General features: G+C 41.7%; 1 protein-coding gene across 12 annotated transcripts in view; it reads left to right on the forward strand.

Annotated features, from left to right (window-relative positions):
- Nucleotides 1-13726, forward strand: part of Cadps (calcium dependent secretion activator) — a 445492-nt gene that overhangs the window by 314517 nt on the left and 117249 nt on the right. For 8 of the 12 annotated variants that reach the window (XM_052734114.1, XM_052734116.1, XM_052734117.1 and 5 more), the window contains exons 14-17: nucleotides 8725-8826; nucleotides 10494-10557; nucleotides 10921-11044; nucleotides 13391-13459. In XM_052734114.1, the coding sequence (XP_052590074.1) occupies nucleotides 8725-8826; nucleotides 10494-10557; nucleotides 10921-11044; nucleotides 13391-13459 (359 nt within the window). Of the gene's footprint in view, nucleotides 1-8724; nucleotides 8827-10493; nucleotides 10558-10920; nucleotides 11045-11758; nucleotides 13367-13390; nucleotides 13460-13726 lie in introns of those variants that run through there. The other 4 variants (XM_052734119.1, XM_052734113.1, XM_052734112.1 and 1 more) reach the window with 2 other exon arrangements.

Consider the following 13726-nt stretch of genomic DNA (forward strand, 5'->3'; position numbering starts at 1 on the left):
CAGGAGAATGAAAATGATTCAGATTCCTGAACCCGATTTTCAGCCAAAAATGTTCTGGGGAATTCCTACCTGAACCTTTCAAAGTTTAATAATGAGACAATTAAACATGATGAATAAAACAGCTCAAGTGCATCTAATACATATCAAACTTTTAGACTAATTGAATGGATATTAGTTTGGGCCAACTCTTTAGAACTAAACCCATTTTCTTAAAAGAGAAGGGAACTAAAGGAAAATGTGAGTGTTCAGCTGGTTGCATTTGGCGATCATAAAATCCACAGATGCAAATTGCTATATCTTCTCATTTTTCAATCAGTTCCTAAGGTTGCAGTACTTAATTTTCACCATAATATTTTCAGTATTCTTTCTAGATGACATTTAGATCATCGTCACTTTGGTCACTGTCCCACAGTGACAAGGCAATCAAACAGCGTCGATGATCGCAAGTTGCGTCAATGTTCCTTGGATCCCTTTATTATTGAGATTGTAAATTTTTCTCATTTACATTATTATTTAACATTTCTTGAATGCCACTGCTGCTTTTCACATATGGCCTGCATAGAAAGTACATTGTATCAGCAATTAACAAATCCATAATGCCAACCGCCTCAATCCACAGCTCGCTGCATAGATTAATGAGTCTACAGGCAGATGTAAGAGGGCATGAATTCTAAAACATCTCTGAAAATGCATCCAAAGATCTTTTGGGGAGATATGTTTGAAGTCAAGGTTCTGTTCATCCACAGAGCCTTATGCATCCTGTGGGTTCAGATTTGAACTCCCTCTCCATTCATCCATCATGGTCCCTAAATCATCCACCCACTTGCCCAAGACAGAAGCTGAGCAGCCATCTCGTGAACTCTTCCTTCCCTCACAGCATGTTACAAATTGATTCCTGGCCCAAGCAATGCTCTCAAGTATCTCTCAAGTATTTGCATTACTGTCTCTCTTCAATGCCACTGCTATAGCTGAGGTCTCTATCTTCTCTCTCACTGACTACAACAGTTGGCTTATTTATGGTGTCCTTGCCTCACTCAATTAGTGTCATGTGGTGGTTGTTTTGTTTTAATTGTTTGTTTTTGGTGAATATTTGCCTAGCATTGAGTTATATATAATTTTCTTTGTTTCAACCCTATCTCTACCTCTTTGCATACAAACACCATTATGTCTAGTACATTTTAATTCTTCTCCCCAATAAAAAAAAAAACTGAAATCTACATAAGTAGGTATAGATCTGCCTTACAGAGCTCTGACCACAGTGCTGTACACAGCACACAGGTATGGGTGGGGTCTAACAGTGGTCTATGTTCTTGGTCTCATGTTACACACAGAATTGGTGGTGCATTTATGAACATGAACATGTCTCTGGTTTACTTCTAGCTCTGGGTAGGTGTTGGCCTTGTGCATGAATGAAGTATCTCTAAATTCTAGACTGCCAGCTTTGCCTAACAGGAAGTAATCATAATAGGGAGAGAGTAAATTCCAGACAAGTTTCAAATAAAAATAAGCATCCCATGTGGCCAAGGAAAAATTCTCTTTGGACATGTCACCTTCATTTAAACCATTTGACTGTCCCATGAAGGAAGATTGCTCCCATACGAACAGCATGAAGTCTTGTGAAGTCTGTGCCAGTGGTAATGGTTACCTAAAATCCCAAGTGTGTCCTCATCCTGGGTTCACTGAAACCACTTGTACAAAACATGTTTGCAGATGTCACACACTTTGAGCATGGATATGTTATTGAAAAGCCACACGTATTACTCTTGTGACCACTTTGAAGTCTAACTTAAGGTCTCCAATGTCAAATCCACATCTTCTCAATGTTCATCTCAAAATGAAGGGGTGTATTTCTTCCTCTCTTATTCCTCCAAGAGAAGAATTTATGAAGTTCTGACTTGGGAAACTTGTTCCTTTCTTGGTGAAATACATGCCTTCCTATATTTTGTTATTTCTTCAATCATCTTTGGTTTCTTTGATCATTCAGTAGCCAGATCAAGCCTGAACCACTTTTACTATTGCCCACATTCCAGTAGCACCTGTGTTCCTGGTGACTGTTGAGCAAGGGTAGCTTCTCAACCAGCCCCGTGCTTGTAATGGTTGGATGAAGCTGCTATATTGTTGAGTCATGACTTCAGATTCAGATGAACTGCTCACAAGTCAGAGGCCTTCTTGGAATATTTGCCCTCCCCAAGTCTCTTTTTTGAAATTCCCTACTAGCAGACCCAAGAAGCTACAATGCCCACTTGTAATGGTGTAGAAACTGCTTGTTTTTCTTCCTGTCTTAACGTTTGTGACACAAACACTTTGATATATTTGTTTTAGCAGCGTATCTGAGCCCCAGGGCATCAGGGCATAATTAGAAAAGGGCATGAGCTGGAAGGAAAGGATAGGGAAGGGGTAGGACTGGCTTTCACAATGAAGCAGTGGCTATGGGATATGAGAGTCCTCATTATAAATTATAATTAACCTAGGATTATAGAAGCCATTACAGGAGCTTGCAGGGAGAAAGGGGTGTCTCCTTTTAGTGGCTGATGCTTTGGGGCAATCTTAAATTTGTATCTATTAACTGCCAAAAAGAAACAAAGGAAAATATTCTACACTCAAATCAAATTCAGGGATAGCACTCTAAAAATTGTAAGGATGAAGAGTTGTCAGATATTATAAATATATATTTTAAGTCAAGATCATCCGAGTATCTGATATAGCTGTCCTATTTAGGGAACATTGCAAGGAATGCCTAACATACTTTGTCCTGCTCTGGCCCTTTAAGTACTCGTGTTTCTAGGCTGGAACAATTTAGTAGCAAGTAAGATTCAGTTATCATGCTTGTTTAAGGACATTTTCATGGATCCATAATGCGGTCTGCAGGCATGCATCCATTTGGAGAGAGAGAATATATCATGTTTACAGTGCCTGCACCAGCATATGTGGACATTTGCATTTGGAGATGAAAGTATATTCCTTCTTCAGCTGGAGTTTTACCCCTTGTTGGTACTGATTGGAGGCTGAAAGCTGGTTGTATGCAGATCTGTGGACCAGACGCTCCTTCCTCTTCTGGTGAATTCATATGTTTCCTTTTACACCTGGATTTGGCCCTTAATCACCAACTAGATGCACTATCAGAAGACAGCAATCATTGTATGCTTTGAATTAATTTTTCATCCTGACTTTCTTGAAAAGGTATCTGACCTTTTGAAATGTTTTGCAACCCAGATTTCAATGTGATATGTAGAGCCATGCCTGGGGGATAATTAAATGCTAGAAAGCTGGTGCTTACCTGGGTGTGGTGACAATTTAACTACTTTGGAGAGGTTTGTTGGTTCCTGACAGAAAAAGGGGGTTTGACTGGACTGCTTGGGGAATTTCAAGTATCAAGATGTTTGTACTACAATCCCAGGACATAACAATACTGAATCAATTCTCCAGCAGGCATTAGTGAATCATCTTTAGCTTGGTACGGGGAACAGTTTACATAACTGGTAACATCCGTTTGCATAATTGATGACTGTTGGGCTCGGTGGGTTTGATTTGATACAAAAACAAAATTGGAAAAGAAGAAAGATGCAACTCTGGATGCATTATTATTTGTGACATGGCTCAAGATGGGAGATGGTGAGGAGACTGAAGATGACAGAGCTGGTGTAACCACGGTGACAAGAACTTGAAGAGCAGCCGACATGACATCTTTCCTATCATGCTGCCGAAAATGTCAGCTTTGTGAAGGACAGTGAGAAAATGGTTTGCCGAAAACTTGAAAGGTGGATTCCCGAGATGCCAGCCATGTCAGATGCAATATAGTCTGCTGTGGCTGCAGAGACCCACTTCTGGCTCCAGTGATGGCCTGCAGGTGGGAGAGCTTCCAGTCTTCGGCAAGGCTCCAAAAATGACTACACTTGACCTGCATATTGTCTCAAGTTCCCAGGATTATGATATACAAGAAGTAAGGTTAGCCAGTGTTCAGTTAGGTGAAACCAGAGGCCAGGGGCTGTTTTTCTTTGTGTGTTCCTGTGCTTGCACATGTGTGTGTTCCTAAAGCATCACTTAGAGGCTTCTGTTTAAACCAGAGACATGAAGAAGGAGGGAATGTGTCCTTTGTAAACTTACATTGTATGAGTAAAGAAAAGAAAAGGAAATGGACCTGAGGTATCTCCAGAAGAGTATAAATCAGATCAGAGCCCTGCTTCTGCATTGAATGACCTGCAAGCTTTCAAAATGCCCATCTAAGCCTCCACTGCAGAACGACTGACTTACAGCTGTCAGAAGCATAGGTAGAGTCAGGCATCAAGAGTTACCGACCTGTGAAAACGATGTGGTCCAGCCCCAGCTGCTAAGAGCAGTGCATTCCACCTGCTGCTTCTCAGCTTGCCTTGCTCACTTACTGTTCAAATATCAGAGGATCCAGTGGCTGAGTGGCAGAGTCTGCTTGGATGTGCAGTTTCTGAAAATTATAAGAGCTGCCTTCAAGGCATTCATAATGGGTAATAGGTCAATCTACTTTTCCTTCTCCCAAGTCCAGGGCAGGTAGCAGGGCAGCGGGTACCTAATAAGCCAGAACCTAGTGAGGTGGGGGATGTACGGTCGTGCATGAGAAAGGGGGCATCCAGATTCCTGGACATGCATTCTGCATGAAGACACATGCCAGACTAGGACTTGGATTAAAAGCTTAAAGTCCTTCTTTTTCTCTTCTCCTGTATGATTTACCAAGTGTTAAATATTGAGAAATGAAAAAGACACTGAGCTATTTTATGAAGCTTAAAGAACATCTCCCATGTTCGGGGAAGACTGTCCTCTTTGTGACAGTAGTTCCACTCCACTAATGTGATTTGCTGGGCGGCCACCCTTGTTTTCCTGAGACAACAGAAACTGCAAATGCCTCTTTTGGAAGGGGAAATCAACTCAGAAAGGGGCAGTGTACCTCTAACAAACTGTCTCTGTTCTCAAATCCATCTCAGTCTTAGGGGAGTTAAGAACCTTGGATCAAAAGCATCCTGTCAAGGGGTTGGTGAAGTGACTGGGCCAATGGAGCACTCTGTGAAAGCCAAGCTGGGCCGGCACTGGGAAAGTGGAGGCACAAAGACTCCCTGGGGCTTGCTGCTTGGCTCACCAGTCCAGCTAAATTGACAAATTCCAGGTTCAGTAAGAGACTCTGTCTCAAAGGATAAAGTGAGCACCACTGAGGACGATGCTTAACTAGCACCCATCATCCACATACATAAAGCCATGCACCAAAATCAAAGCATCCCTCAGACACTGCAAGAGCCTCCATTGAGGTTCTGTTTTTATATTGGCTACTCTGTGTGTGTGTGTGTGTGTGTGTGTGTGTGTGTGTGTGTGTGTGTGTGTGTGTGTCTGGTGTGTATCAATGGTTCTTAGCATGATTCTCAAACCAGTGGCACCACAGAACCCATTAGAAATGCAAATTCTCAGGTCCCATCCCAGACCTACCAATTCAAGAACTCTGGATCGAGCCAGGTGGTCTGGGTTGTCACAAGGCCTCCAAGTGATGCTGGGCCATGGCTGTGGTTGAGAACCACAGCCCTGCTAAAAGCACATGTAGCTTCTATAGAAAATACAGCTCCCAGGCCAGCAATATGGCTTAACAGACCAAAGTGCTCGCCTCACACACCTGATAACCTGAGTTCCATCCCAGGGACTGACAGTGAAAGACAGTTGTCGTCTGACCTTCACACGCACACTAGAGCACATGCACGCCTGAGCTCTCCCTCTCCCTCTCCCTCTCCCTCTCCCTCTCCCTCTCCCTCTCCCTCTCCCTCTCCCTCTCCCTCTCCCTCTCCCTCTCCCTCCCTCCCTCCTCTCTCTCTCTCTCTCTCTCTCTCTCTCTCTCTCTCTCTCTCTCTCTCTCTCATACACACAAAATTAAAAAATTAAAATACTTTCAAGAGAAAACAGCACTCCCTTTAACCGTTTAGCAAAGGTTGTTTGCTGAGCGCCCACTGTGCAGTCATTACTGGTGAATTATGGAAGTCAATGGAAAAGAAAATGATGTTTGACAGAATTTTAAAAAATAATTATCTGAAGTCAAACTAAAGTGACTCCTTAACTACTGTTACACTTCTGGTCTTTAACAAACTGATCCCTAGCAGGTCTCTCACGAAATTTGTCAAACACCATCCCTATTGCCAATATCCTAATACTATAGATCTGGCAGTTAAAACGTTTGCATTTGCTGTTGAGATCCTGCGGGATCTTATCACCTGGCTTTGCAGGTGATGTCTGAAGGAGAGCATTGCAGACTTAATGAGGTTCATTTGTTTTATTTATGTCTAAAGGGAAACTATTCACACTAGCATAAGGTGATTAAGAAGTAAATTAAAGTGACTACAACAATAAACGTTTACTTGGTTTCAATAGTGCGATAGCAGTCAGTATTCCCAGTTCTCATGGAGAGGCCATGAGGAAGCAGGAGCTCTCTGATTCCCTTAATGTGCATCACCAGAACAAAAGGCAAGAAAGAAGCAAAGCACAGTTTGCATTTGTGGTAATGCCTTTCATTGTAAGAACTAGCTAAGAAGGTGAAACACATCTAATCCTTCAGTTCATATCCTCTCAGACTCAAACAAAAACGCCGAGTCTGACAAGGCCTCTTGGGCAAGGAATGAACATCTTGATTCACAGACAAGTTTGTCTTGGAATCAAGAACATAAAGCTGGAGATGTACCTCAGTAATAGAATGCTTGTCAAGCGTTCATGGGCCCTCTTCAGTCCTCAGCACCACCAAAAAAGTAAGTAAGTCACTAAAGGTGACAAACCTCTCTGGGACACCCATGTCATTGGCTATGATGTCTAAGCCTCTCTGTTTACTGTCAACTGCATCTGAGAGCGCTGAGTTTTCTCTGTGTTAACTTCCTACTAAACATGGAATTGTCTGAATGGCTCCCTTTTCCCTCAATCAAACATGGGGATGGACATGCCAATCACATGTGTTTAGTATATTAGTAAGTTGGTTTTGGTATGAACAAAATTCAACAGCCAGAACTGAATGAAATTCAGACTTGTAATGGAAACAATGTGAGACATTATCAAAGACAACCTAACAGGCATTCTGTGGTGGCCAGTGAGTTTATCCTGGGATTTAAGGACAATGGAACTAGGGATATTTCTTGAAAAAAATTCAAAAAACTTTGTGACTTGATCTTTGACTTTTGACCAGTAGATTTGAAAATATTAGCACAGGCTTAGAACTCAAAGTCTCCTTGGTGTTGACCATTTTGCTTGTTTTCTTCCTGTGATTGGGGAGGAATACAAAAAAGGAGAATAAGATTTTGCTCTTTGGGGTGATTTTTTTTTACAAATTGAAGTAGAGGCTCTTCTTTAATTTTCAAATAGAGTACTTTTATTGTTTAAAAAGAAGGGAAGAAGACCATTTAAAAGCTGACAGACATAGAGTGCTAACATTGCCAAGTCTTTGTGTAGTCAGCTTGATAGACTACAAAGAGTTTGCTTAACTTCTGCTGGCACCCTGAGAGGGCTCCTGAGCACCACCATTTGTTTGGTCTCAAGATGACTGGGCTATGCAGACTGAGGAATGTTCCTATAGGTGTTCTGTGGTGACACAGCAATCTGCAAACTGACGTAGCCCATCATCTCAAGCCACTAGAGATCTGGGACGCAGAAGGCTTTGAATGGGTCAGGTTATCCTGTGTCTAATTTGGCAAATAGAAACTTGGGCTATAATTTACACAGCTGTGATATTTCCAATGCAAATGGCCAATAACAGAGAGAGGAATGTGTGTGTACTTGTGAGCGACAGGAAACTGAGAGCACTACGATTCAACTGGAATCACTGGGTTTTTTCCACTGTCTTGCTCTTTATCACAGTAGTTCACTATGATTGGACAACATCTGGGTTATCCTTTAGTTAATACTAAAGTTACTTTAAACAGTGATTATCACAAACTGAGTAATTTAATGAGGAGCAAAATACATGCTTTATATGACACCTGATTTTTGTAGGAATTTTCATAATAATTGAAGAGTCGCAAACCCGAGAGCCTGTGAGACAGGTAATGCAAACTAGAGATATGGCCAGGTAAACATCCACTCAGGAAAAAGGTGTTGGTTGGCAACTGACAATGTCAGCTGTTTGAACTTTCAAAAGAGACCAAAATCCAAACTGCATTGTAAAACTTTCCTAATTTTAAGAATGATGGAAGGGCTGGAGAGATGGTTTGTGGCACTGGAATGAGGACTCCAGTCTTGTCCACGTGCAGCAATGGGCACCTGCACTCCAGCCCTGGGGAAGCAGAGGCAGAGGAGGCAGGCTGGCTGGCCGGCCTACTGCATCATCAGGCTTCAGCTTCAGCAAGGGGTCCTGTCTAAACAATTAAGGTGGAGAGCAATTGCAAACGATACCTGATGTTGATTTCTGCCCTCCACAAACATGAATGTGCATGTGTACAGTCACACACATGTGCCCCCCCCCCACTCACACACACTCATGTTAACTTCTCCAGATCTTTTAAGAATCTATGACCAGACAGAACCAGTTGGACTTAACCTGTGAGCCATTTTGCTAGTTCACACAAACACCCACTGAATGGTAACCCTGAACCATCTTCTACTTGAGAAGCCGTTGGGCCTGTTGGATCAGGGCCGTCATTGCACTTGCTGCTTCTTGAGCAGACAGTTTCCTCCTGGTAGAGGTTTGATTTGATGGTGTCAGCATATGAGGGGGCCGTCACTTCATAACGTGTCTCCTTTCAGACCTGATGGAATTGGAACTGTGACTGTTGAAGAAAAAGAGCGCTTTGAAGAAATCAAAGAGAGACTCCGAGTTCTGCTGGAAAATCAGATTACGCATTTTAGGTAAGGAGCTGCAGTTTAGGGGTCTGCTGGGGTAAGAATGAATGTGCACAAAAAAAGCCCTTCACTTCCAAAACAAGCTATCAGAGACACATAAGATCATTAAAGTGGAATAGCTAGAGAAAAAAGGCCAACCATTGGCTATGGCCCCCATTAGCTTCCAGACTCGCAGTCGTTCTTTGTTTACGCTTGTTTGGATGTGGAGTCTCCTGTGGTCCAGGCTAACCTCAAATTCTCTATATAGCCAAAGGTTATCTTGAACTCCTAATACTCCTGCCTCCAGCACTCGAGTGTTGGGATTATAGGTGTGTGCCAACACACACCAGGTTTCATGCCATGCTGAGACTTGAACCCAGCACATCATGAATGCTAGGGCAAGCATGCTACCAAGTATATCCAGATTCTTAAGTGCATTTTAGTTGCTTAAAGAACAAAACTTTCCTTGTGTGATCTGACTGATAATTAATATCATAAAAAAAAGTTGAAGATTCTTCAGGGTTCCTAGATAAAACAGTTTTTAAAACTCCTACAGTTTGGGCCATAGTGAATGGGGTAAAGTTAATGGTATTCATAACTCTTTCCCCCACTCCTGTTAGCTATGCATAGAAAGAAGGAAACGTGGGTCAGCCTGGTTGGGGGTTGGGGGTGGAGACCTGGCTTTCAGCAGCAGATCACGCACTTGATGCTCACACTATGCAATCCACTTCTCCTGTAGAGTATATGTGACATTTTTAACACGATAATGTTGGCTCCACACATAGACTCCGAGGCAGGAACTTCCAGACAGTAATTGTGCTTCTAATAGTTCCCATACGCCAGGTATAGGGCTGGAGGCTAAAAGGTTCTAACTTTAGTTTTTATCTATAAACAACTGTGTAAGGTAGCTATAAAATCTAGTTAAACAATTAGGAAAATGAGGCCAGAAGGAACATGTCCCCATCCACACACTGTAGTCTGAGTATAAGCAGCCCATCCTGTTCTCTATACTTTTGAGCCGTGTTTTGAAGAACTCTTGACTGGCAGAAGCCATTGATGGCACCTGTAGCTGTAACTGACATGTTTCTATCTGTGCCATCAGAATTCTCCTTTTTATGGAATAAGATTTTAATGAAGGTCCTTTAATTGACCATGCATTGTAGGCAAAATATATCAACAATAGTGCAGAGATCCAGTAACAGTGAAAAACGTTCTAAGCAAGTTAGGCAAAGTCAGGACTTATCCCAAATGCATGCCTGCTTCATGCCTCAACCCTTTAGGAATCTAAAGAAGTGTGTTTGGATTCCAGCTGGTTTTAACTCCTGGCTTTCAATCCTATAATACTACACAAGTCTATATAATACATGTGCCCTATAATAATGCACAAGGTCATGTTTTTGTTAGCTAGTGTTTTCCTTCACAATGGAAATTCAAACAGAGCTCTGTGTCACCACTCTCGATATTCCGTTCTGTTGCAGACATTTGCAGAGTCCCTCTTCACTCATTATTCACACATATACATATATACATTATATATACACATATATGGTGTGAACTGGGATTAACATAACACAGTGTGACAAAATAAAAAGCCTTTTCCATTCCTAGTACAAGTTGCTATAGGAATCAAATTGCAGCGTGTTTCCTGCTAATGTAATGGTGTGGGCAACCTGAGAATTGTGTGTCTATTTTAGGTATTGCTTTCCTTTTGGTCGACCCGAAGGTGCTTTGAAAGCTACTCTCTCACTCTTGGAACGGGTAAGAATGAACATGAGACACAGAAATGGATACGCAAATAATTGCAATCAAACATTGCAGTTGGATGGCCATTTTCAAAGGATTTGTTTACCATTCATGAAATACCAGAATAAAAATGAGGAAACTGCCAAAATTCTACAAGTTTTATTTTCAGATTCCCAACTAGTTATACTGAAAAGTCGCACCAGGCCCTTCCCTGATGCCTCCACAGACTTTGCCTCCCCAGCTGTTCTGGGGTTTTCTTTCTACCCACGGTTTTCACGTTAGTTAGCATTAAGAATTTTATACCTGAAGACTTTGAAAAGCAGAAATGAGTGACATGTTGATTTGTAACTTAATAGTCCCCTTTCCTTCTACCTGAAGGTTTTGATGAAAGACATTGTCACTCCAGTACCACAGGAAGAGGTCAAAACTGTCATCCGTAAATGCCTGGAACAGGCTGCGCTAGTCAACTACTCACGCCTGTCCGAGTATGCCAAAATTGAAGGTAAGGCTTCTGCCTGCCACAAGTTTTGAATTTAAATTTTGGTATGCCTCCCTGGGAAAATTTGTCTCTTTTCTTAATGGACACCAAAAAGCAGTGGTCCATCTGACTACGTTAAGCTGAAATACTCAAAATGTGGAAAATGCCTTGGCTGTGGCCAAATAAATAGATGAAAAGCAGGACATCAGCTCAGGAGACAGCCTTAGGATGAAACCAGCATTGAGTGTGGGATGTTATGTTATTACTAGGGTCCTTCTGACAGTATGTACTGTCCTTGAATATCTCCTCTGAGGATAGTGTTACCTGTGAAAGAGTTGGGTAGCATTGTTACCTTCTCTAAATGGAGAAAAAGGGAGCAATCTGCTATCTACTGCCAATAGTACTGAAAGTAAAACAAGCATTGAATAATTCAATAGTCAAGTTCTACTTAACTCTCTCTTATCCCTTGGAAGTCTCTTGTCTTTGGGGAACATTTCAAATTTGGGGCTCTCTAGGGGCTCTAAGTTGACTCTGGAAATCATTCTTCCTTGTTAGCTGAGATGTCGGAAGTGTATTGGTACTGCTATCTCAAGTTTTAGGGAAGCAGTCATTGATGACAGCATAATTAAAAGGAACTTTGAGTAAACTCAACTCAAGAAGAAGCTATGGTTCTTTAGGACCTATTCACTCTCAAGGGCATTAATTACTTTTCATTGTTACCCCCATTGGCTGCTATAGGGTGATTTGAAAACCACACCCAACCTGACCAGTGGTGTAAGTGTATACATGTGGAAGTTCTGTGTGCAAGACTCAATGTGTCCACACTCTGGAATCTGGTGTTCTCTCTCACACACAAACACATGATACCTGAATAAAGCAAGCAAAGGCACATTGTCCACCTTGGGACATGAGCTGGGGGAACAGCTGATTAGCACACACACACACCATCACATATACTGCCAATGTCCTGTTTCCTTAGAAATTAGCTGACAATCATGTTAAATTCCCAGTGTTCTGTACACTACATGTCTTCCTCCCTCTCCTGATTTTGTCTGTGTGACAATGCAAATTGTGTACCAGTGGTAATGAGTTCATTGTTATGCATCCAGGGAGAAACACTTAAGAACTGGGCACTAGAAGGGTGTTTATCAACTCTTGACTCGGTAATGAGTGACAAAAACAGAGGAACAAGAAGATCAATGGTTAAACAGCTTTATTAGCAAATAATTGTGCCAGCATTCCCAGCCCAGGACATAATGATTGGTTGGATTGGGTAAAGTCAACCATGTAACTAATCCTGAAGCCAAAAATGGGATAGGATCAAGAAATGAAATGTCCAGTTTCCACAACTGCTGCCTCATAGGTCTTGGTCCAGCTATCATTAGTCTTTTGGTAAGATCTGCTCTCTTCTTTCAGATAAATATTTTTTTTAAAAAAAACAACCAAACTTTGCGATCTGTAAGTAAAAATGCATTCATTTCCAAAGTAGATCAGCTGGTCTGTAATCTCCTTCTGTGCCTCAGTTCTTCCTGGTTGTGTTAATTATCTTTTGCACTGTGACTTTTAGGTCTGGGGATTCTTTGAAGAAACCAATCTTTTTATTCCAACTCTCTTTTCAGAGAAGTACCTCATTCCACACTACTTGCTCTCTTCTGCTTTTCTCCTTCCTTGTCCGTGATTGGCTCAGCCACTTTTTGATACAACCTCTGCAAAAGTGGCTGAGACACCAATTTCAAAGCATGCTGGGATTGTTAATTCAGACAACCCCACATTCTCTGGCTGCATGTGTCAGGTTTTCTTCCATGAACATAGTCCACTGTAGGCTGGGATATTGCAGCTTTAAAGATATTACTACCAGACAGCTTTCTTTGAACAGGGCTCGGGTCCTACCCTCAGAAAAGAAACCCTCTTTTTTTCTTACACCTGAGCCTCTATTGAGCATTAATAGCTTATTTATCTGAGCATTTTGGAAAGAAGCTGTAGTAATATTGCTGGAGACTATGTTTATGAAGAAATACCTCAAGAGCCTTAGATACTAAAGTCTGAAATCCTTAGTATCTTGGAGCCTTAAATCAATGGAATTCTGTTTCCCTTTACCCATGATGTTTTTGGTCATTGTATTCTTGCCAACGACTCTAAAGAGACGTGTAAAATCATGGTCACAATCTCTCTCGTGGCTCACGGCATGCTGAATGGTTAATCCAGTAGTTCCCAAATTTCGAAACTCCTTTTTCTTTTATCCTGTGTTTATCCCAAAATACTCTGTGGCTATTTTTCCTTGAGCTAATGTAACGTTTTCCTCTAACCTATAACCTTTAACCTCTTTACCTCTGACCTAAGCCTCTTGCATGCCCAAATCCTCTTTTATAGGGAAAAAGAGAGAAATGTATGAGCATCCTGTCTTCTGCTTGGCCTCCCAAGTGATGGATTTAACCATTCGTGAGTACCTACCACCTCCTCACCATGCTGTCTTCACTCTTTCTGTTTCCATTATTTCAAGAAATCCAGATCCAAACCAACTCACTCTCCTTGCTTCAAGTTTTTTAGCATTGGCTTGTCTGTTGGTTCTGTCTGTGAAACCCAGTGTGAGAAGTCCAGTCACTTTTTATCAGCCTAAAACAGGTTAGACAATTAAGCCATTTGTTTGTGATAAACTCAGATTTGTCTGTAAGTTTTTTCAGTTCTTCTGTCTGTGACCTGAATGCA

This window comes from Peromyscus californicus, unplaced genomic scaffold (assembly GCF_007827085.1).
Source record: "Peromyscus californicus insignis strain IS unplaced genomic scaffold, ASM782708v3 Scaffold_12__1_contigs__length_115047231, whole genome shotgun sequence".
In the NCBI taxonomy this organism is placed as follows: Eukaryota; Metazoa; Chordata; class Mammalia; order Rodentia; family Cricetidae; genus Peromyscus; species Peromyscus californicus.